The 24,276-nt window shown below is 50.8% G+C and overlaps 1 protein-coding gene across 16 annotated transcripts; it reads right to left on the bottom strand.

Moving 5' to 3' along the window:
• Positions 1-857: 857 nt before the first annotated feature.
• On the bottom strand, positions 858-23,597 carry MSANTD2 (Myb/SANT DNA binding domain containing 2). Of its 16 annotated transcripts, XR_010375910.1 has the most exons (7): positions 23,073-23,597; positions 13,643-13,712; positions 13,521-13,567; positions 12,125-12,227; positions 11,896-11,978; positions 11,205-11,246; positions 10,489-10,578 (listed from the first exon to the last, which is right to left on the bottom strand). XR_010375910.1 is itself a non-coding variant. In XM_064470787.1 (5 exons), exons 1-5 carry the CDS (start codon positions 23,571-23,573, stop codon positions 1,935-1,937), a joined length of 1,719 nt encoding a protein of 572 aa, XP_064326857.1. In that variant the 5' UTR covers positions 23,574-23,597; the 3' UTR covers positions 858-1,934. The 16 variants fall into 16 exon arrangements, 5 of the variants coding, with proteins under 5 accessions (XP_064326857.1, XP_064326852.1, XP_064326853.1 ...); XR_010375903.1 differs by lacking the exons at positions 11,205-11,246; positions 11,896-11,978; positions 12,125-12,227; positions 13,521-13,567; positions 13,643-13,712 and adding exons at positions 2,664-2,787; positions 3,227-4,668; positions 6,026-6,263; positions 8,518-8,578 and having other exon boundaries at positions 10,320-10,578; XR_010375904.1 differs by lacking the exons at positions 11,205-11,246; positions 11,896-11,978; positions 12,125-12,227; positions 13,521-13,567; positions 13,643-13,712 and adding exons at positions 2,672-2,787; positions 3,297-4,668; positions 6,026-6,263; positions 8,518-8,578 and having other exon boundaries at positions 10,320-10,578.
• Positions 23,598-24,276: the final 679 nt, after the last annotated feature.

Raw genomic sequence — 24,276 nt, 5'->3', positions numbered from 1 at the left:
AGGCAAGGGGAGGAAGACTTGGAGCCTTCATCACCACGACCACCAGAGGGACCACCCGAAGGTTCCGCGCGTGCGCAGGCAGAAGAATTAAGGGCAGGGAGAAATGTAAATTAATTGAGGGAACCCATCGCCGTAACGATGTAAGCAGTAGCAGAAACGGCATAAAAAGATGAAAACTGAAACAAGGGGGGTGCGTGCCGTTGGGGGAGCGACCCCCCCCGCACCCGGCGCCGAAATAAACATACCTGCTTTGTAACTCTCTGAGTTGTAGAGTTTGTTCTGCAGATCAGAGATTAGACGTCGGCGCAGGAGGATGAGGAGGAGGAAGGGGGGGGGGTTGGAATTAATCCGTCCTCATCCTCATCCACCCCCCCTCAGTAAATCCAGCCTGGCCGCTGGGATTGGGGGATCCAGCTGCTTTGGGGGATCGCCCTGGCCCGACCCCGCCGGCATCTCCCCTCCTGGGCCCTCTGATGTTTCCCCTCTCCCGACGGAGGCTTTTCTGGGGTCACTCACCCTGTTTTTGGGGCAATTCACCCTATTTCGAGCACTGGGAGCAGGGCGGGGGTGACCTGCTCCTCCTCTTCCTCGCTCCGTCATCTCAGGGCCAAACCGCAGGCGAAGGCGACGCCCTGCAGCCGGCCGGCGGTCCTCGTGTCTTCAAGGATTTGGGGCGCCTCCGTGGGGAAGGAAACGGGCTCCAGGGGCGCTCACTCCCCCATAAAACACATAAATCAAACATCTCCCGCCCCAGCGACCCCCGGAACAAAGCTCGGGCGGGAATAGCCCGGGAGAAGAGCTCCGCGTCCCCCTCAAAACCCCCCCCGGGGGAGGAGAAAGACATTTGCCGAAGCCCGTCCGTGTTTGCTTGATTTTATTAGGACCGACACATTCATCGTATGTCACAACTTCACCGATCGATGAGCTTTTGAAAATAAAAAAAGAACCGAAAGGGCCGGCGCCAGCCAGCGAGATAATGGGGCTTATATAGTAACACATCAGAAAAAGGCATTAAATGCGTCCTCCCCCGTCCCCGTGTCCCCCCCGTCCCCACGTCCCCCCCTCCCAACTCCCCCCTTCCCCATTCTCACAGCTTTGATTGTATCCATAAGCATGGTTCGACAGGAAAAAAACAAAACAAAAACGTTTCCCAGCTGCCAGGTTATTCTCACGAAGAGGCTAACTAGAACTCAAAAAAAAAAACCAAACCCAAAACAACAACAACAAAAATAAAATAAAAAGAAAAAAAATAAAAAGGCCAGGAATTATTTTGAGTTAAAAAATAAAATAAAATAAAAGCAGATATGGCAACGCTACTAGTAAAGTGGAATACATCACCGAAACCAAAGTCTTTTTGCAGGCAACACTGTTTGGAGAGAGGAGAACACTTGACGGGTGAAAAAAGTGAAGTTCTAAATTATATACAATAGTATCTAAGTGTGGCTTTGAAAAACAGTCTCCTTTAACGTGATTCAAGGTTTAACTTGCCGTTATCTATTGCTTATTTATTCAGATCCGTAACAACACTTAAGAGAGAGACGGATGCGTCAAAATGAGACACCGTGGAAGAAAGAAAAACAAAAAAAACCCAAAACACCCAGCTTTTTGTATGAAAACGCCACGTGTACGCGCTTGTCCGATGTGGAATGTACCTACAGTTGTTTCGTGGGCCGGGGCGGGGGGATTCTCCTCGCCGCGCCGCTCCGGTAGGAAAACCCGGCCGGTCTGTCCGGCGAGGGAGCCGGGAGACGCTCGCTTGCTGGGGGTGAGCTCGTGGAAAGCACCCCGCAAACCTCTTTATCACCCCAAAACTCGTTTCCAGGCGGGGAAAAAAAGTCCGACTTGCCCGGCTGCGAACGGCCGTGATCCGAAAGCGTCTGGTAGCGAGATGGGAAAAAGGGGCAGAAAGCCCTGATCCTTATGAAGGACGAGACTCAGTTGTTAAATTTTAAGGGGTATCCGATGGCTTTTTCCAGGCACTCTACCAAAGAGCCAGCGGAAAGAAAATCCCTCTCCACCTCCACAAATTTGATGTAGATGGATTTGGGCGACACGCCGGGCTCTACGACGCAGTTCTGAGATAAAAAGGCGTTGATCCCAACCCAATCTTTGCTGAAGGTTTTGGTGTTTGCCTGAAAGTGTAAAAACAGGCACTGCTGGAGAGTCCGGACCTCGGCGATGCCGAGGTAACAGTAGATAATCCGGGCGGATTCCATATCCACCCGGAGGGAGGCTTGCGGCGAAGGGACCTCCAGCTCCCCCGCAGTCTCATTGCCGGGATCGGGCCCCCGGTGCTCAGCCAGAGGGGAGGGGGGTTTCTCGTGGCACTCTTCGTAACCGATGGCGTACAAGCCGGGGCTTTTGGGGATCCCTCCCGGTAATAAATACTGAACAATGTTTCCCCCGGTGGGTTTGGAGTGGGCGATGGGTATCCAGTCGATCTCCATGTGCAGCTCGAGGCACCTGGCTTCGCTGATGGTGATCTCCAGGAATTTGTAATAAACGTTTTTCCAGTTCATTTTCTGCACTCTGGTCATGATAACCCGACCCTCCGGTTTTTCCGAGTTGAAATACTCCCGGAGCCGCTTGCCGAGGGGTACCTGCGAGCTGATCTCCGCGTAGTGGTAACGAATATCCTCCTTCCAGCGGGTGTTGTAACCGATGCCGAAAATGGCCAGTTTGTTAGAAAGATGTAGCCTGGAGAAGTCCGTCCAGCTCTGGAACAGCTCCCACTTCAACTGGACCGACTCCAAGATTTGCATGATGTTCTGCATGACGTCGCGCTTCCTGGAAAGTAAAAAACATGGAGAGAAGGATAAAGGCATCAGTAAAGCGACGCTGCAAAGCCGTCCCGGCAAAGGCACCAACCTGCGGAAAAATAAGAGTCCCTTTCGGCTGCTTTTAGGCAGTGGGGATTTTACGACTATACAGGTCCCACGTTGCTACGTGAGTTTATGGATTATAGCACCACGCCGAGGGTGGCTTTTTAATTAATCTCAGCAAAACCCAACCCAACCTCCTTCTAATATCTCAAGCAAACCACAATCTCTGCCGGAAACCAGATTCCATGCAAAAAGTTCTGCAGGAGATAACCCGGTGAAGGAAACGAGAGCCGATAAATCCCCAAGTTCACCTTCCAGGAAAGATTTCAGCTCTCGCCAACCCTGCCACCCCCCCCCAAAAAAAAACCCCAAACACCCACACGGTGGGAATGTCCTGCTCCTACCTGGGCTGCTTCAAAGCGACTGCAAGCAAACACACGCCTGGTGCCGCTAAATAAACGCAGACTTGGTTACCGGGTTATTCCTTGCAGCCGTGCTGTCTTCCACAGACAACCTGCATCCCTAATTCACAACCGCCACCCGAAACGCTTCCGCCTCGTCGTCGCTCCAAAATTAACACGAGGGAATGGGGCTGTAATGGTAAAAAAAAAAAACAAACAAACCACAAAGCAAGCGGCGAGCCGCTCCGACAGGCTCGCTCCCGGCGCCGGATCAGAAACACAGCTCCGGGGACCGACCCCGCGGAGATCACCCTGCGCCCGGACGCGGCCGAGGAGACAACCCGCGGTGCGACGGACAGCGGGAACCCCTCTGGAGAGCCAACAAAACTCCCGTTTGCAAAGACCGCTTTTTGCTTTGGGTGGCGACGCTGGCATCGAAGCCAATGTCCACGGAGGGATTTACGCTTCGCTAAGCGATCGGGAGAGAGCGTTCGCGTGTGCCTGAAGCAAACTGGAACAGCTTCCTCCAGGATGAATGAGACGCGCAGGGTGTAATTAGCTCGTAGGGAGAACTACTCATTTTAGGAGTTATTGTCCTACAATCGAAGCCGTAGGAAGATAATGCGACTCATTTGGCGCCGGAGAAGCCTTTCTTAGTCCAACAAATGGGATTTAAAAGCTTGCTCCACGCAAAACAACTCTTCTGTGACGCTGAGCTGGGATAACACAGGGGTCACCACATCCCCAAGGGGATCCTTCCTCCTCTCGCATCCGTACCTGCACCCGGTGACACCGGCTCTCCTCTGCAGGGCACGCAGGAACGTCCCTCCTCTTGCCGGCTCCTTTGCTGCGTTGGTGAAGGTTGCTTCGAATCCCTAAAATGAGCTTTCCCCAACCTCACAGCCTCTCACGTCAGAAAAAAAAAAAAGCCGCTTTTGTAGGCATAACTAACACGTGCGTGACTTTGGGAAGGCTCTTCAAGTGCCGGCTGCCCTTTCGGTCATCTGGCGGCTCCAGGGCAGGCTGAAGGCACCGGGCTTGGGACCACGGAGCCGAGCAGTTTGACACATGATGGTTGGGGCGCGCCAGCCGTGCGAGCCTCCGGTGGGGTGTCCAAGCCCCCCGCCCAGAGCCCAGCTCCGAGCAGCCCCGGCTGAGGCCGCTCACTCCTCAGGGCGATGGGAGGGACCGCATCCACCAGCACGCCGCCTAGCGTAGCCACCTGTCGCAACCGTGCCAGACGATTCCCGGACAGACCTTGGAAGGTGTTTTGCCAACACATCCTCGCCACGATCGGAGTGTAACTGAGCACCCAGGAGGGGACCTGCTGGGCAAGCGGAGCTCCGTTTGAGCCAGCGGCTTTTCAAAACGCCTGTTGCATCATCGACAAACACCTGGTTCCTATTTTAAGTTACTTCTGAGGAATTATTTCCACTTCCCCCTGTCTAGCAGTGAAGGAGAAGGCAAGGAGAGAAACACCGTATGAGAAAAATGTGTATTTACCCCAAACCTGTTTATATTTACACCCAAACACCGCTGCAATACAAGCCTGGGCTGTTTCAAAGCTTCTCTACAGCTTTCCCTGATGCTTCTTCAGATGCTGAGCAGTGCGGCGTTGCTACGCTCAGAAAACTTTTTTTTTTTTAAGATTTTTGGAAGTGGAAATTCACCTTCCGGGGACAAGACAGACAGGGGGACTAGAGAGACAAGGGGACATGGCCAGCCCCGGCTCGGCACAGGGCTGTCCGCTTGCACAGAGCCTGTGTTTCACCGCTGCTCTACGCTCGTTCGACACAAGACAGACAGCTGAGAGAAAGCACTCCCTACCAAACCAGAGACAGGAGAAAGCAGCGTGGGTAGATTTTCATTCAACAGTGGAGGAACAGAGCTAAGAACCAAAAAAAAAAAGCCCCCACCTTTATTAATTACACTATAAATACTCTCGCTAAGTTTAGTTCAGCACAAAATAGAGCTGAAGCTCTGGTGAAAAAAAATTAGTCACTCAAACTGCTCCTGCTGGGAAGAGGAATAATTTCACTGGAGATGATCTCCGGCAGCACCTCGCATACGGGAGGAGAAGGGCTTTCCACAGAGGGAATCCATCGCTTCGAGCACAGAAGCGGCACGAGGGGGGAAAAAGAAGTTTTAAAAAGCTCTGCTTTGCTGTTTAGCTTAATCCAGGACTCGATGACTCGGCGCCTGCCCTGCTGAGCTTCGCTTTCCCAGGCTCTATCCAGCCCCTCCGCAATGCCGAGGCAGAGGTACAAGAGTCAAATTGTTACTGTTCTCTATTTTTCAATAGAAAAACCTGAGCTAGCAGAGGGATTCCCCTGTGTCGGCACTGTGCGTCACGTGCAATCTCGTTTTTCATCTGCAGAAGGTGCCCTAGAGCTGGATTTTCCCCTCCCGTCAAGCCACCAGCTCCACGCTGGAGACTGGCCACCTCCATTTCTTTCTCCTTGGAAGCTTTTGCAATTCAAATGACGGAAGATGCGAGACAAGACGTGGCGCAAATTTGTTCTAAGGCGCTGTTTCCAAACAAAAGCAGACTTCAAAGAGGCTGAAACAGCTGGTTTCAGTAAAGGACCAACCTCCCCAAGCTTTTTCTAGTTCATCTTCACAAAGCCCGCAGCGAATAAAACCGCTCCTCAAATAAATTTCAAATAGCAGAACAGGGTCTTAAGTAGCGTTTTGCTTTTCAAAACAGTTTGTTTGGAGGCAGCAATTTGGGGGTGCAACAGTAGAGCCGAGGCGGGGAAGGAGAGCCCAGCTGACAGAGCACGGGACCCGGACACAGCTTACCTATTGCTCTTCACTTCCGACACCGCCGAAATAAGGCAGCCCAGGAAATACGAGAGGTCCTTATGTCTTCGGAGGCCAGTGATTGACTACGTGATGCTGAGAGAGGCGGCGCTGTCCGTGCTGTGCGGCTCGCTTAGAGACACAACGCGTTCGGTTTGTCGGTGCACGATCAAGCCTCGGCGCTGGCAGGAGCAGCTGAAGCCCTCGCAGGCAGCAGGAGCGACGTGAGCTCCCTCTCCTGTGCGGGTTCGTGGTCAGCCGATAGCGATGGCAGAGCCACACGTGCATGTTTTATTAGGAAAAGAAGAGCCAGAACAAATTCCAGTGCTCGAGAGAGCTCAGCGATACGTTTCCTATGGCATCTTAGCGGCACTCTCCCACCCTCTCTGCCAGGAAGATAATGTCATGGTGCGACTCTGCTCCCGTGCTTTTCTACAGGCTGTTTTGCTCCAAAAAATCCTTCCAAAAATCCTTCCAAAATCCCAGGGGAGGAAAAGAGATAAGCAAAGGTGGGATTTTTAGCAACACAGGTGCTTATAGTCCAGCATCGCCACGCTGTAATTCCCCCATGTCAAAAACGGCAACGTTCAGCGAAGAATTGGAACACACCACCACTCCCGCCGATTTGATTGGGATTATTTCTGCTGAAAATCTGCATGTGATCAAGAATGCGGAAGAACTGAAGCCCCACCCTCTTTGAAAGACGTTATACGTATTTTAAAATGCTGGCCAAAGAGGTGAAATAGTTTGGCATCTATTTATCGTCTGCGGCTTTTAAGAACAGACACAAGTCTATTTTTTTTAGGATAAATAAATAAATACCCGGCCTATCTTTGTATCAGCGATGCTTCCCCTGACTGCTTTTAATCTACTAGATCAGAGTTTAAAACTTCCTGGCTCCCCTAGCGGGGGGAGAGAAGTAATTTTCAGCAAATCTGTGTCGCAAGACGCTTCGTGCTTCCACTGAGTACGTAAGACGGGGTTATCGCCTGCACGCTTCGCAAAACACCCGGGAGTTCAGAGGCTTCTGTGCAGTTTAGAGGGAACTTGGAGGGGGGGAAAAACGACCACAAAACTCTGAAATCTAATCTACTAAATCTAATCCAGCTGTCCACCTACACAACAAAACCTGGAAGAGAAGATTGAGGCAGTCCGAGCTCCCACTGCTGAAGATTTGGGATTATTTTCTATGCGATTCCCTAAAGCACACCTTGACAGGTAGGATCATCCCACAACAGCCCTAAGACACTGGTCAAAGAGGCAATAATAACATTTACGCGGAAAAAAAAAAAAAGGTTATTTTTTTCTCCGGGTCATCCCAGAACTGCCCCTAAACTGAATTTGCTCCACATTAAGGAAAAAGGTCACCTTCGGGTACCGTGAAAACCCACCTGAAGCAAGGAGTTCGATGGAGCTAGGCCGTTGCAAAGGAACCTTCTTTTTTAAATTATTTTTCAGGTTTCAGGGGCCTTTTTTTTTTTTCCCATTTAGTTACAGTAAAAAGCCTCTGCTGTACCACTAACCAGGGACGCTACATTAACAGACACCGCACCGATGACTTCCTACCCTAGGGAAGCTTGTTTTCCAGCGCAGGAAACACCAGATTGACTTCAGATGACGCCACGAATCGCTGGCAGGGACGCTCGCGTGCGGAACCCACCCAGAAGGGTCTGCGAGCCAATTTGCGACAGCTCGCTCCCACTGCGGACAGATCTACAACCACCCTGGGGGTTTTAAAACCCTAAAGGTCGGAAGAAAGTAGCCCCGGTCTGAATAAATACGGCACGATTCCTTTCATTTTTCAAAGTGCTCTGTGTTATTGTTGGCGAGGCAAGGGAGATTCACATGCTCAAAGCATTCGAAATGCTCCGGTATTTGTCAGATTAAACCGATCCAAAAGGTTATAAGTCAGCTCTGGAAAGTTATAAAAATAATTTTTAAAAAATATATTTATATCACAAGCTTTGGCATGCCTTCCCTCCAAGCGTTACTCACAGCAAGCCAACAGTACACAACTACCGGGCTGCTGCGTCCCTCATCTAGCTCTTTCTTTCCTTGTCTCCTCCTACATTCTCTTTGTTTCCTTACGTCCAAAGGGGAAAACTTCAGGCAGATGGAAAAAAAAAACAACATCAAAAAACCACAAACCCCAGATTACAAACAGATCCAGGAGTTTGGCCTCGTGTCACGACACCCACAGCCTGCCCACGCCCCCCCAATGAACCTGAAGCGTATTTTGTCAGCGTTTTAAGCCCTCGCATTCACGTAGGAAGCCTTGTTTCGCTCGCTGAACGACAAAGCCAAGAAGAGAGAGTTGTGAAGCTTTTCAGATGTTCTGAGGTAACTGGAACGATGCATCAAGCGGATTCAACTGTATGAATAGTCTTGCACAACGTATTTATAATTATAATCAGAAGTTTCGAATATCCTCCCCTCCTGCACAACATCCCCCGGGAAATACATTCCATGTAAAACATTCATAAGTTACTTACTGCGTGTCTTCTGAAGATTCCTGTTTTATCTTTAATGTTCTTTTTGTGGGAGGCATTTCATCTGAAAGGTAAAATTCCAACACAGAATTACATTGTAAATCATGTTCCTGGGGCTTTTTTTTAAAGCCTGAAATTAAAAAATAATTAAAAAGAGAGTTGCTTCCTAAGCCAGGCAGTCCACTAAGCTCTGCACGAGACGGCTCCTAAATCCTCCGTAACTGAATGTTGGTTTTTTACTATTGGAAGCGACGTGACCAGTTAAGGTCTGAATCCACTCTGCAAGTGCAACACCTTTGAAGGAGAAGGCTCCAATTCCCACTATTAAATCACAAATAAAATTGACTGCAAACTACATTATTTAAAAAAAAAAAAGGAAAAAGAACGAAGAAAGGCTATTCTGCTCTCAGAGCAAGCGCATCTGTGTTCCATTTGGATGTTGGGCGCTAAGTGCTTTCCTTGTAACTTCTCGGAACGTTAAGAACGTCGTCAGCCCAAGCGCACACAAATGCCTCCGATTCGACCGAAGGAAAACGGTGACAAACCAAGAGCCCCCAGTTTGCCTCACTGGAACGAGTCAAACCAGACAGAATTAGCCATCATTTACATACGCTCTGTAACACCAGCTTCTCCCTGCCATTTCTCCCCCACCTATTTTTTACGACTGTTAAACCCCCTGGGGAAGAAGCCTGACAGAACTGCAACATGGTTAACAGCCAACTTGCAAATTTTAACATTAACGTGCAATTTAAGCCTCTCTCAAAGCACCCCAGCTCACCAGTCCCCTGAACACAGATACGTGACTGCATCTCCTCTCCCTGTTTCATCCTACAAATCACGAGGGGGGGGGGGGAACAACCCTCATCGCACCAAGGGCCTTTACCCAATTCACCTTCTAGCTTGGGGCTCCTTTGAGTTTGATCACTGTAATGTTTCCGCTGTCAAAATAACCCCCTTGCTCAGGCGAGGGAGGAACATGCACCCATAAGGTCGGTGGCTCGAGAGATATAAATATACTTAAAGAAACCCACTTCTTCACAAAGCTGCTCAGATCAGTGCGTGTTTTCGATCGAGAATGTATTGCCTTGCTCCGTTTGACAAAGTTCAGCAAGCCACAGGCAACAAGCAAATCTCTCCTTACGCAGAGACACCAATAATTCAGGCAAGAAAAGCACGTGGAGGAGTTTGGTTTAGGTCTCAGTCCTGAAGTGTGAGCTTGCTTGGCTTTCTTCCATTTAAAAAAGGCCACACATCTGGATATAAGCATATTTATAGATTTAAAGCAAACATACCAGTTAGGGTATGCGGGAAGAAGGAGCAACCTTTTTTACGGTCACCAGCAGTAACAGCAGTGCACTGAAGTCCTTTTTGGAATTCAAGCAAACGGTGTTTGAACGGTAACCCCCAGGCTCAGTTGGTGCCCAAGGACCTCCAAAGCAGGGTACCACCCAAGGGGAAAACACCTCCAGGATCCCGCGAGGGGACAGAGAACTGAGCAGGGAAGGGGAGACAGGGAACGTGTTGCCACCTCCCTCTCCACTGCTTCTGGCCACACAGCCTGTCTTTTCCTCTTGCTCATCTCTTTAAACTCAAATCCTGATCCTAAAATACCTCAAGAACCACGGTTTGCTTTGGATGATGAACCAGGGAATTTCTTTCCCTTTTCTCCCCAGGTTTTAACATCTGGGGCACACTATGTGCGAAACACAAAAGCTGGTACTGAGATACGCGTGCGTGAGATGGGTACAAGGACGGAGCACAGGTAAAATCAGAGGCCGGAGACGCACCAGGATGGGATTTCTTACCCAATTCCTGTTCACCGGTCTGGTAGCAATGAAGATCCTGACTGTGGTTTCCCCAGTCCTCCTGCGAATACTCCTCCATCGTGCTGCCGTCCGACTCCAGCTCCTGGTACAAGCCGCTGCTGTTGATGAGGACGGGCTGGCAGGGCTGGGAGTCCCATCCTCCCTGCCCAAACACCTGCTCCAGCTGTTCAAACGTGTAGCTGCTTTTCCTCTTCCCGACGCCATGCTCCTTCACCCGGCTGTAGCACCTGCGAAGGGTCTAAGACAGAAAAATGCGCATTAATCGGGCGGCGATGGGTTGGAAGAGCACACATTCACTTGAAGACAGTTACACAGCTGCTAGGCAAAGTTTAAGTTTGTGGTTTTTGTTTTTTTTTACTTCTGCTGATCAGTATTTGCTCATGAGCTAAGTGCAATGCTCCCGAATTAATCTACGCCCACCAGGAAACATCGTACGTATCCGACATTCCCGCTGCAGCGGTTTCACGTTAACATCTACGACACGGGACAATGTTGCGTAGCAGCGACAGGTTCATCAGATTTAACTCGGGTGATTTAGTCTCTTCCCCACTTCAAAAAAAAAAAATCCCCAGATCTGGTAGGTAACATAAGGGGGGAAAAAAATAAAATAAAAATACCAAGAGAACCCCAGTCAGAGATACCAACGAGCCAAGGAAATGCACACCTACTACAAGGAGGAGAAAGCAGAGCTGGTGTTGTGCCCACAGCTTGGAGAAGGTGAAGCGGGGAGGAGAGAGAAAGGGAAAGAGAAAGAAGAGTCCCCCAAAGCAAAGGCGGTCCAACCTTCCTTACTCTGCTAAGAAGACACAAGGTACAAAATGTATATGCCTAAGCTATTCAGCTAGGAAAATATATATTACTTACATATTTTGCATTCCTTACTAACTCACTCTGTCTCTTGTGAAGCTGCTGAAATTTAAAAGAGGTCAAATCAATAATGCTCCAAATTGCCAGACTTCGATATCAAGCATTAAGAAACAATACTAAGATGGCTCTGTCTAACAAGCCTTTACAAACGGTGCTGAGGCCGAAACCTCGCATAAGGACAGACGGAAAAACCTGCTCTACTCTTGGTGATCCCGTTAGCATCCCACACCGATGGCCGAGCCGGTGCATCGCGTTCGCCGTGCGACAGCAACGCAAAGCCTACGACTTCTGTCCACGTTTCCCCCCTAATCCAGAGCAACACACAACTGTTTGGGGGTTAAAAAAAAAAAGAGTATCTTTATGCGCATCCCTCAACGTGGTTTTAGTTCTACCACCGCTCCACTTTTGAAACATAATGACGTGCCCCAGGTTTGATGGATCTTGATAGTTTTTGGATTGGTAGAGTGCTAGAAAACTCCCCCCCCCCTTAAATTTATTAGATTGCTCAGGTTCTAGCTTGAATGGTAAAGCTGCCTCTGGAGTTTGAGAGAGGCATTAATTTGGGAAGGGCTAGTCCTGTCGCCTTGCTCCCTGGAGGACGACTGTAACGGACTTTCAAGCACACGTCATTGCAAAACCCACTTGTTTTTTCCCCCAAAAAGGAACCTTTACATCTCCACAAACCTACCTAATGCTCCTCATATACTGGTTTAACAGCATCAGCAGGAAAGGAATACATTTCTAACCAGTTTCCTCGTGATATTCAGAGCCCTGGGGGCAGAAGCAAAACTGCTAAGCAGCAAGTCAACTTTACCCTGCTGTTTCAGAAAAAAATCTCTCCCCCCCCCCTCCCCCAAAGAACACAAAATATATATTAAAAAAACCCAACAAACAAACACACACAGAGCAATAAGTACCAGGGTTATTCAGTGCTTTAAGGTGGAACCCTTCCCAATTTTGCCTTTGGAATAAACAGGGAGCTCCTTTTTGGGTGGACACCAGCAAATTTTAAGACTCCATCTGCAAGTGGGGTAGAGAAACAACTGGCTCTGTCAACCTGGAGCCAAAGACCTGGCCAAGAAACCTGCCAGTATTCACTGGAAGAGACTTGGGTACCCTTGGGCTGGGGGGTACAGATAAATGTTGTTGTTAAAATTTGGCAACAAGAACCCCTTGAGAACACCAAGGTAGTTTTTAAATGGTCTGGTTTGCCCTGAAGAGCACATTGGAGGACGCATCGCCCAGCTTTTCCACTCCAATTTCTCCCCTTTCAGCTCAAGTCTCAGCCAACAATAGGGGTAAACTTTTCTTGCTCCCAGACTCTTTCTAAAATCCACCCAAGTCAGATTTTTTTGAAATATATTTCCCATACCCCAGTTCTTACATCTGCCCCAGCTTATCTGTCAGAGTTAACCGCAGATTTAGAGCCTCTAGCTGGAATTATTAGCAGCCTTTAAGCTAAACAGTCTCCAGCACAGTTAACCAAAAAACCATCAAGACTCTTGGCCAAGCCCTCTTGGGAACGCCCAACAGCCACAGCCATGTGCTCTATTTTAAGCGTGTGCTTCAGACATCTCTCCCTACTGACAGAGTTAGGGTATCTCACGCTGGGTAGTAGCCTAGTAGTACTGAATTATTCCATCCAGGCTGCAAACTGGCTTCTTTTACCATGAAAATAATTGAGCATGAAGTCAATGGAGACTGGTACAAGAATTAAAGGGAGCAACGCAGAAAGGGGGCACAAATAAACGAGCAATACTCTCGTTGCTCATTACTCTTGCAAGTCAAGAGTACTTTTGAGGTTACTGCCTAGCTGCTTCTGGACCTGGCTGCGTGAGCCACCTCTTACCTCCGCTTCTGGCAACAGATAATCTAAAATTTGAGTGAGACGACCTAAAATTTGGCACTTTCAAAAGCACCAGAAGGCCTGCAGCCAGGCAGCTGGTGGCTCCTTGGTCTTGTTTCCTGGAGAATCAAGACTGCCTCCGGCTCTTCCTTCTCGGAGGCATTCCCCAGTTTCTCCAACAGCCAGTTCGTACCCCTTTTCTAAGTGATGTTCACCTCTGAATAACACGGGTCAGCTCCATTCCACTGATGCCCACAGGCTTCTGTGTGGACCAGACCGATGGCTCTCCCTCTGCAGCTGCCTGCACCTCCCACGACTTTCTTCCGAGACCCTTGTAAGACCTAAATGCTCGGCCTTCAGGAAACCTCCCCTGGACGTTTTATAGCACTCAGTGGTTCAGCCACTTTCCTCCCGGCAGGTTATTCTGATCACCAAGATTTAAGATCGAGGTTTTTTTTCTTACGCACCTCCTCTATTCCTCCCGGTGTCCAGCTCAACTCCTGCTCCGTGGTTCCTAAAGTGCACATACATATATTGATACAGATAGACAAGAAACCAGTAAATTTAGGACAAATAACTGAAAACAGACCTGATAACTGCCCAGTGACTGCACAGACTGGAAGAGACCGAGGCTTTTGCTTATTGTTCTGCAACACTGCCTGCAATACGAAGACAGATTATCCCCGCTTAATTTATAATCACGAAATCCAAAGGAAGAGACAGTCAAAAAGCTCAGTGTGGATTTTCTCACCTTTTCTAACTCACGAGCCCTCATCTTTTCTACAAGTGAAACCATAGGGGAACCGATCGCTCTGCAGGAACTGCAGCACTGATGAGCAGAAACGCTGGTCAGAAAAGCCTTAGGAAGCGACTTTGAGGAAGGCTGTAGACACAGTCCTCCCCCCCAGCAAAAAATAAGATGAGGGAGAACCACACTACAGCGAGCTTTTTACAGATAACCCCAGAGATGGTCCAACACAAGAAACTCCAGATCGCTGATCTGAGACGTACACTTACTTGGCGAGATGCTACAGGCTCTGCAGAGCAGTTAGGTGGCCTACAGGTGTGTCCATGTTCATCTATTTAAGTCTATTAAATGAAAGCAGCTGACCTAGAAGGGATCCCGATGGCACAGAGCACCACTTAGCACAACGTTCAGCTCCAAAGAGGATCTTTTACTTAATGCGAGAGGAGCTCTTGTCTTTACATCCTGAATTAAGAACGGCAGTATCAAATAGCCTCCTTCCTTGTCGTGCCAGGATACTCACAAGCAACATGAGATGAAACTACACTGACACAAAAGAAATGGCTTTTGAAGCCTGGAGCGGTTGTAGGGATGAGCGGCGCAGTGAAAGCTCTTGAAATCTTCATTCCCGAGCTGGCTGGTGGCAGCACAAGGAAACAGAACTGTCTACAGTAGCCTGATAGCTCTGCTCAACTTGCCAGCTCGCGAACTTTTAGGTTAAAAGATGCGTGCAAGGCAGGAAAACACGAGACTTCCATGGGATATTGCGACAAGGAGCCCTATTTCTGTGGTCTATCCAGAATAAAAGGAGAAGAAAGAGTGCCTTAAACTCCTGAGAGCGCCATACACCGCTGCAGAAAGGTAGCTGACGGCTTCAACGTGTCTCCAGCATGAGATGCCAATTTGTAACACCCCTCTGCGAAACACCAGCAGCCTCGTGCAAACCTGCCCATAAAACTTTGCAGGCGCGCACTGCAGGAGCTGCCGCGGACCTGTCTGCAAAGGCTGTGCATCTGCCAGATCGTGGCAGTCAAAATAAATCACGTTTTGTACCAGAGCGAAGCCTCAGCCGTAACCTGACGTGCCCGCACACACAGGGGCTTCCTGAAGGTCTCCGGTACGGCACAAGGAAAGCGATGGGGACGTCCCAAGGGGAGAAGGGTGTTGAGAGGGAACACAGACAAGCCGATCGCCTGATCGAGACAGGAACCAGAGATCGCTTTGGACAATGATTTGAAGAAGCAAAGTCACCCTAGAAGACGCAGATAAGGGATGTGAGTCGAGGCAGGTAAGGCACATGGTTTTAAGTTGGATTCGTTAGCCAGAGCTAGAATCTAACAAAAATCACAGCGGATTTTCCACTGCTGCCAATTTCTAAATCACAATATATTAAAAACAAAAAAGACTTGCCTGGGCAGGAATTATTTACAGAAGCACTACAGCCAATTGCAGAGGTCAGTCTAGATAAGGCAGGACTTTGCCCTTGACCAAGAGAGAACGAAGCCGGGGTGTAACGAGCTGTGGCCCGGCTGGGTGAGGAAGTCACGCAGCGACATGCGGTGCCGAGACACAATGAACACCTCGCGTCTCAAAATAGCCACCTGTGAAGATGCTCCATCTCTGCTGCTATTAGAGTGCTGAAAATAAAATTATTCCTATCCTTCTCAGGGATTTGATGCTAATCGGGCTAGACATCTAGAGAGGAGAAACTCTCCAGTATTGCCTGCAGAAAGGCAGATGGCCAGGCACCTCCATCTCCCGACGTGCCAAGCTCCTGGTTTAAGACGGCACTGGAGAAAAAGAAGAGTAACAAGTTAGAGCTTGAGAAGGCAGACCAGCAAAACCCTCTGCCGTGCCCATACCCACCACAGCCAGAGACTTTTGGCTCTGTGAGGAGTTTCGATACAATGGATGTGTCCTACAGACAGAGCTTGGCTTGCAGAGACATGTGAGTAAGGTTCAACCTAGTCCTGGTCAAAAACAGTGCTTAAAACCCATCGCTACTTACTTCAGAGCAATGAAGGCCATGCTTGAGTGGACTTGTCTTCCCTTCAGAAACACAATTGTTCCTAAAAGCAAACTTGAAGCTTCATACATCCACTATGATGGGGACACACATCTCCAGGCCACCTGCAAAGCCTGCCTTTCAAGGAAAGGCCAAAGCAGAGCAGCCTGGACCAAAAAGGCCCAAGACGTACTTGAGAGGTCACACCTCTGCTATCAGGAAGGCAAGACACACCACGCAGACTAAATCCCTGCTGGTTCTTGCTCTCAAATGAACAAGCGGAGCGAGGCCATGAGCCCCTCTAGAAGATGAAGAGCAGCACAAACCCTCCCTCAGGTGGGAGAGAAAACGCTCCTCTCCAAAACAAGCGGCATCAACGCAGGTGGCAACACAGGGGAAACCTCTTGTGTAGTTCAGAAAGCTAAAAAAACATTACATGCAACACATCCTAGCAGCGCATTGCTGCCTGTCCTGGGGCCGGGTGTCTCTAGAGGAAGGTCCATGCCACTGGCCTTCAGCTGCATTGAGAAAACTTCATCAGTGGAGAGCAATACCTAAATCCACGGGAAAAGCTGGAAGTGAAATACCAAAGATGGCTTTAACTCCGATTTTCACAGGACCAGTGGGCAAGGGTTGGTAACTGGTGAGACCACAGCAGTCTGCCAAACAGCATCTACTTGGCTCCCAAATTCATACACTCAGCAGGATGGAGCATAGCCAGGAAGAGTAATGAAAGCAAATCTGCCCCCAAACCAGCGCTCAAAGCTGTATGCTCTCACACCCAGCTTCATTCGGGTGCATCCAGCCACTTCTAAAATAAATAAAAATCCACAATCAACCATCCAACACCTCCTGCATCACTGGCACTATTCTCTGATGTCAAAGCAGCCCCTGCAATAACCGGTGCCAACGGGATGCCCAAAATTTCCACCTGCCTGCATGTGCTGGCTAAGGGCAAATGACAAAAGTCAGAAGGAGGATTTTTAACACCTCCCCAAGTCCTCCATAGTCAAGGAGGATGAGAGGGAAAAACTGCGCGCTCCCAAACTAAGATTTCACGGTCACCAATCTCCCAAACGGAGATTTAATATTCAAGTTTAGCAAGTCTGTCCTTCTGCAATGAGTTCCTGGCCAGCAGCTGTTTCTGCCTCACCAGGATAACCTGCCGGCTCGCTCCCAGCTCCCGCTGGGAACCATCTTGCACCCATGCAATGAGCGGTGGATGACCCAGGTATGCCAAGACGACCAGAACAGGGTATTACAGACTCACAGCACGGCTGCAGAAACCACCGGACAGTAAAGGCACTTGTCCTGCACATGCAAAGCAAGCCAGATTCCTACCAGCCCGACACCACTCTACAAATACCCTGGCCGAAGAGAGCGGCTCTGCAAGAGGGTTTGCTCCACGTGATGCTCTCCTCCCAGAGACACTCCTCACCTGCAGCCCCACAATACATCCAAGAAGGAGTCAAACAAATCAATCTGTTCTTTGTCACTGAAGAGTTTATTTTTTCCAGCTTATAAATGTCAACTGAAAGTTGCTCCCATCTACCAGGGCCTGTGAGATCCTCCAGCGATAAGCTGGGCTGCTGGAAAGGATTCAAGGAATGACAAGAGATGATCCAGCCTGGAAAACCCGGCTCATCTGAATCTACTTAAGCCAAAGAAAGATCCGGAGATAACTTGAACACCACCTGCACGCATCGCAGCCAGTGGAGCTGCCCAGAAGAGGATCTGGGCCTGAGATAACAAATACAAGACAAAGACAAAATGCGTTTAAAACAAAATAAGAAAAAAGCAGAAGGCAAAGCTGTTTTGAAGGGGGACAGTTGGCTGGTTCCCACAAACTGTACTGATGGTCCATCATTTGAGATCTTCAAATTAAAAGACAGCCACTCGGCTCAACGTTATCGGGCCCAACGATGAAATTCTGGGTGAAATCCAATCTCCTGTACCACGCAGGAGGTCAAACACGATTATGGCAAGCTTTGCTTCTGGTAGTCCAGTTAGCACAGCTTTTCCTTCCTTAAAAACAACTTCATGTAAGATTTAAGATTTAAAAATAGATTGTTTACATTGTAAAGCAGCTAAAACCACAGCCCCACTACAAATAAACCCCTGCCGTCATCGCTTTACGTATAGCTTCAAGCAAGAGAACACCAACGGCCGGTACTCAGGCATAACTTCATTCCTTCCCATTTCATGTGGGTTCGAGGCATTCACTTCTCCCCTCTGTGCCTACGTTCTCTGTGACTGTTTAACCAGTGTCTTCAAGGTGTTTATTGTTCCTTTGAAAAATAAATTACACGCTTAGCGGACAACCACAACCCACCCAAAACCTCCAGTCACCCATCCGGGGTGAGAGGGAGGTTGCTACCTACAGCAAAATCCAACACCAGGGGAGCGGGTTTGCAGTCGGCAGCGGGACTCGTGAATTCCTGCAGCCGGGAGTTAGACGTTGGAGCTGTTCCTCCTTGAATAAATGGCTTGGCACCGACTCCAGGGAGAGGCGAACAAATTTCAGTGGCTCTCTCGCAAAACAAAAGCAGAACCCGCAATTCTGCGGTAGCTGAAGAAATGACATGTTAAAAATGCCCCCAAATTAATTTTAACGGTCTCCTGCTGCTGAACAGCAACTTTTAAGGAAGGACTTCTCTCTGTTTGAGAAAGGCTCACTAGCTGCAACTGCAGCCGGTGAATTTCTAGCACCAAAACCCTCTTGCAGCTCAGCTAAGCAAAGTGCTGTCAGGAGAGCGAGTCTTTGTTTCCACCTTCGATGAAGAAAGATGCAACAGAAGCAGAAATTTTTCTGCCGATTTAAAAAAAAATGCACAAGATCCAGTATTGAAAAAGCAAACGACACCTGGAGCAAGTTATTTCAAGAACACTCCTTTATTGCCTGAAAATTATGCACAGCTCTGCACCGGTCAGCGGCAACTGTAAAACCCGAGCTCTTTTCTCAGAGCATCCCCCGATCGTTGCAGCCACACGGGAAGGCTGGAAGAGGATGAAACGATGTCCCAGCATATCACCTGACGGAAAGTGACCTCAAAGAACACACGCTGGGTACGTCAGCTTTTGGCCTTCACGCGGCAACACCACAGCACGAGGCGATGGCTCACCTTCTGCGGTTAAAAGCACTTGAGGTAACGGCTAACCTCCTGCTCTCTGGCTGAAACAGCACTGCCAGGCGAAGGGCTCAAAATCAGTGCGCAAAGCTGGAAAGGGTTTTGCCAACTATTCTATCACCTGCCTTAAAACACCAGCGCTAAGGTCAAACCTTAAAACTTACAGGCTCCACGGGCTGGCGAGGGGTGACGAGTTTTGGGATACACAGTTTAGGCTGAATCCTTGACCAGGAACAGATTTAGGAGGAGGTCCGGATGAGAAGCACGTGCACTTTGGTAAACGACTCTTGAACAAGAGCTACGCGTCATAGGGATGGTCAGAATATGTTACTAAACAAGGAAGGATTAAGGATACAACAGGATGAGGAAGCTACAGAGCACAAGGCAGCTTTTCCAGGAACCCAGAAGGCAGAAATCGAGATGTTTCAATCCTCCTGCACCTCCCGATTGCCAAACTCACCAATCCACTGACCTCAGAGGCACAAAGTCGGACTCAAAGCCTCTTTCCGAAGGAAGAAACCAGGAAAAGCTGCTGGAACGGTTACACGTGAAACCCCTAAATTTGAAACAGACACTTCCAGAGTGGCTCAAACCCAACAGCGGCCTTGTTCCCAGCTCGCAGGCCAGCGCCGCTTATGTGAGGAAAAGCACATGCAGATGTTGAGACACAGTCGAAAATCTGAACTGGGACCTTACTTTGCATCCTGTTTGAATTAGGAGAGAATGCATCTACGCGACACAACTGGAAAACTTTCTTCTTTGGAGCTTTTTTCCTTCCCAGTTCATTTCTAACTCGCTCTTCAAGATTTGGCAGAGTCCAGGGAAGGCAGGTGTCCCGAAGAAAGCCAATATCCAGTTCTTATCTAAAACGCATTTATAAAATAAGTTGACTCCAATATGTTTTAAGCACGATTTACATTTATAATACATCAGTAAATCCTCATGCTGCTCTCCCTTAATAGGCATGGAGTCAAAGTAAATAAAATCACGGAAACAGAGCGTTACAGATAACAAATGGAAGATGGAGCTAAGCACTCCATCACTATTTCCCCAGCTTTGCTTTCAGCTCAGAGAGCCGACAGCAGAGGACGACGACGTGCCTCTGACCTCCCCTTGTTCCAACAGTGTGCTTGAGCCGTCCTGCTCCGTCTTAAAGGTGACTTCAGGCACCGACCCCTTCACGCCCAGGAGCTCTCAGTTGAGCATGAAAGAGCCGAGCAGCCAATTCCACCTGGAATTCTATAAAAATTGGGATTTTAAGGTTCGCAGTGGCTACCATAACTATCTCAATAATCCCCGTAACAAGGTCAACCCTTGGCTCTCGCGAGAAACCCCGGCTTTTGATAAGCGTTTGTTTCACAGCTGTTCTAGTGAAAAACCTTCTGCGAGGCCAAAGGCTCTGGAAAAAGCCATGTTTTAGTGCCTCCAGATGACTGCACCAATGAAGACCCTGGCAGTGGGGACCCAGGTTATGCAAAAGCTCAGGCAACATCATGCTGGACACAACCGACGTCAAACGGTTGTTCCTCACCTGGTAGACAGGCCAACCTGTGAGTGGCTACAGGCGCAGGAGAGCAGACAGATGGAAAGCAGACAATCCCCTTCCAGCCAGACCTTTCAATCAGACGTTATGGGATTGACGAAGAGCCCACCCCAACATATCGCATGGTGATCCGGAAATATCTAACAGGTCTGTCAAGAGCTGATCTTGGAGCCATTTCAAGACAATAAATATATGCCTTGAGCTCTTTTATTCCCCCTACGCTGTTTGATACGTGCATGATGTGTGGTTTCTTTCACGCTTGAACATTTCATGGGCAAAGATTTGTTCAAGCATCGCTTCTTAAGGCAAAAGGGGAGAAGTCCTCCTCTGCAGGAAGCTCACAAACCGCCGGGAGGACGGGATCTTCCAGCAGTCACCAAAACACTCACTCTGGCCCCAAAGCAGCCACAACCCACGACCAGCTCCAACTAAAAGCATCATCTGAACGTGAACGGCCGCTTTTGGGCTGCTTTAATAGCAAGACTTCTCTCCTCACAACCTGCTTAACGTCTCCCGACGCATGAATAGTTACAGAGGCCACAGCCAAAATCGGGGTAGCGGTCCTCTAGGGTTGCTGCGTAAGCTCCCACCGCAACCTGAAACCATCAGAGTCCCGCGGACAAAGCCAAACCACCTCAAGAAACTTTTCCATCACGCACCAGCCTCTGGCAAAGCCCAAAGTTTTACAGAAGAACCAATTTAAGCAACAAGCACCTTGAAAACCGCTGAGAAAACAAGGGATTCAAACAGGTTTCACGGTGCAGCAACATTCCTCTCAAAAAACATTTGGATGCATTCAAGGGAAATAAATCCCTGAGCAGCAAAAACATGGGGTCAATGAGGCAACACGAGGAAAATACATTAAGAAACTAAAACAGCTAGAGGAAGGGGGGTTGCTTCGTTTTGACCACCTACTTCCAGGGACGAAGGCTGTTCTAATTAACAGGGATCAAAAGGCGAGCCTCTCGCTCATTGCTGAGCATCCTTGATACCGCAGAACCCCTTATTTCATATATTTTGCAAATCAAAGGCAGCCTGGGCATATATACCTGGAGAATCCCAGCCTGGCTGGGCTGGCATGGCTGTATTTAACAGATGAGATAAAGAACAGAGAAGCAAACAGCCTCGCTGATCCCTAGCAATAACAAGACATTACTTTTTTAATCGATCGGCATTTTAAGCTGCTGCACAGGCAGCTTAATGGGTCATGAAAGGGGAAAATAAAAGCCAGAGGGAGCTCGGAGTGTTTAGTTTGCCCTTCCAAGCTTCATTCACCTTTATAAACTGAAACCCCGCAGCGATTCCCACCCCATCCACAGTCCCTCCAAATACCTCGTCTTCATAAAAGCAGGACATGTGGCATGGCTGCTCCCAAGCCAGCCACCAAACCCAGCCTTTCCCTTTTCCCCAGCGAATAACGCAACTGGGAAGATCCCTCTTTCAAACCCGCTGCCAGAGGAAATACAGCCCATTGGGCTGTTTAATGCAGCTCAGTTATTAAAGATTCTGAGACTGCAGCACGCTCTGGTGTGAGCCAGGGGAAGATCTCATACCCTGTAAAGCAACTCCAAAGCAAAGGAGGGAGCCACGAGCGCAAGAAGGCAACTACAGCATGAGCCACCCCTTATTACTAGAGTAACTGGGAGTCCCCTTTTCCCATGAGGAATTGAGGGAGCAGCTCATGCCACCCCCACACAGCCAGAAGATGCTGGAGGACACGTAAGGGGAATGAATCCATTCACATGGGACCATGGTGCCCACCACACTCTGGGACTAAGTTGGCAACCCAGGGGATACCCCAAAAACTGAAGGGAAAGGATACTGCTGGGGGCTGTCCACGCAAGGGGACATGGACACCAGGACACTCGGGACCAAAGGATGCTGCCGCAGCCCACCCACGCAGGAGGAACTGAGCAGCTGAACCCAAAGGATGCAGCGTTTCGGGCTGAAAGATGCTGCTGGTGCGAGGCTGAATCCACAGGACATGGTGCCCAGTCTGCTCTGGGACAGCAGGGTGCTGTGGGGAGCCAAGCAGCTGAGCCCAGGGGATGGGGTGCCTTGCACCCAGGGGCAAAGGCTGAGCCCATGGGACACCCACAGCCATGGGCAAAGGGTGCTCCAAAAAGCTGCCTGCATGGGAAGACCCTGATGGGGTGATCCCAGGAGATGAGGCACCCCACACCTAGGGCCAAAGGATGCTTGGGAAAGCTGCCAGCACAGAGAGACACCAGAAGGCTGAGCCCAAGGGACACAGTGCCCCCAAACCCAGAGCCAAAGGCTGGGCTGAGCCCAACTCAAAGCCAGGGCCCAAGGATGCTTCAGGGGAGACCCTGAAGGGATCGAGCTCAGGGGATGCAGGGCGCCCACCCCTTGGGCCAAAGGCTGGGCTGAGCCCTGGAGATGCAGTGACCCCATGCTCAGGGCCCAAGGGATGCTCTAGAAAACAGCCGGCACGGGGAGACCCCGAGGGGGAGATCCCACGGAGGGGGTGGTCCCACGGTTGGGGTGATCCGACGGAGGGGGAGATGCCACCTCACCCCCCATCCCCCAGGGCCAGAAGAGTCCCCAGGGGAGCAGCCGCCCGCCCCCGCCGGGTACCTTGATGCGCTCCCGGCACTGGGAGGGGGTGCGCTCGTAGCCCAGCTCGGCCAGGGCGCGGGAGACGCGCTCGTACATGGCGGGCCCGGGGGCCTTGCTGCCGAAGACGGTGCCGGCGCCCTCCAGCTGCTGGTACCGCGCCTCCACCAGCCGCTCGTTGCCCCAGACGGCGATCAGCGCGTTGGTCTCCGCCGGCGTCCAGGACATCCCCCGGCAAGCCGCGGCGGCGGCGGCAGCGGCGGCGCCGCCCGGGGAGAAGGAGACGGAGGGCGAGGCCCCGCCGCGGCCCCCCGCCCCGCCGCCGCCGCCCCCCAGCCCGGCCCCGCCGGCCGCCGGCCCCGGGCCGAGGGGAGACGCGCCGCTGGGGGTGGAGGGGTCGGAGAGGCTGGGGTTGCCGTCGCTCAGCGCCCCCGGCGAGCCCGGCGACAGCACCTCCATCTTGGGGATCTTCAGCGGCGGCTCGGCGGCCGGGAGCTGCGAGGAGCCGCAGGACGCCGCCATATTGGAGATGCCGGACCGAGCGGGCGGAAGTGACGCTATGCTCCCCCGGAGGGAGGGACTTCCGGCAGCCCCGAGGAGCGGGGCGCTGGCGGCAGGAGGGCGGGAGGGGGGAGCACGTGCCGCCGGGCCGGGGGGAGTGGTCAAGGAGGGGGCGTGACCACGGCAGGAGAGGGCGTGTTTAGGGGGTGTGGCTCGGCGCGAAGGAGGCGTGTCTGCGGCTGTAGGGGCGGGGAGTGCCGCAGGGGGTGTGGCCTCGGGAGGAGGAGGGGAGGGGCTGTCCGGGTGGGGCGTGGCCAGGGCTGGGGGCGCGGAGTGGGGTCAGGGCATCGTTCATAGGGTGAGGCCACGGGCAGTGGGCGTGGCTCCGGGAGTGGGCGTGGCCCCGGGGCCCCCCGCAGGCGGGGACCCCTAGCCCCCGCAGGGACACGGGCCCCATCGGCGGGGAGGGGCGATAGGGGAGGGACCCCTGGGGACAGAGACACCCCAACCCTTCCTAACCCTGGGCTGAGCACCCCCAAACATTGGGGCTGAGCACCCCAAACCCCGGGGGCTGAGCACCCCCAAACATTGGGGCTGAGCACCCCAAACCCCGGGGGCTGAGCACCCCCAAACATTGGGATGAGGACCTCAAACCCCGAGACTGAGTATGCCCAAAACCTGGGGCTGATCCCACCCCAACCCCGAGGCTGAGCACCCCCAACTC

Source organism: Phalacrocorax carbo, chromosome 21, assembly GCF_963921805.1.
Source record: "Phalacrocorax carbo chromosome 21, bPhaCar2.1, whole genome shotgun sequence".
Classification (NCBI taxonomy): domain Eukaryota; kingdom Metazoa; phylum Chordata; class Aves; order Suliformes; family Phalacrocoracidae; genus Phalacrocorax; species Phalacrocorax carbo.
The sequence above is the reverse complement of the archived record's forward strand: the minus strand, read 5'-3'. Positions and strand labels throughout refer to the sequence as shown.

Coding starts and splice junctions, on each gene's coding strand:
- MSANTD2 (XM_064470787.1), bottom strand. CDS start 23,573: ATGGCGGCGTCCTGCGGCTCCTCGCAGCTCCCGGCCGCCGAGCCGCCG. Junction 10,579..11,204: donor TAGTAAGGAATGCAAAATAT/GTAAGTAATATA, acceptor TTTCTGTCTTAG/ACCCTTCGCAGGTGCTACAG. Junction 8,579..10,319: donor GACCGGTGAACAGGAATTGG/GTAAGAAATCCC, acceptor TTTACCTTTCAG/ATGAAATGCCTCCCACAAAA.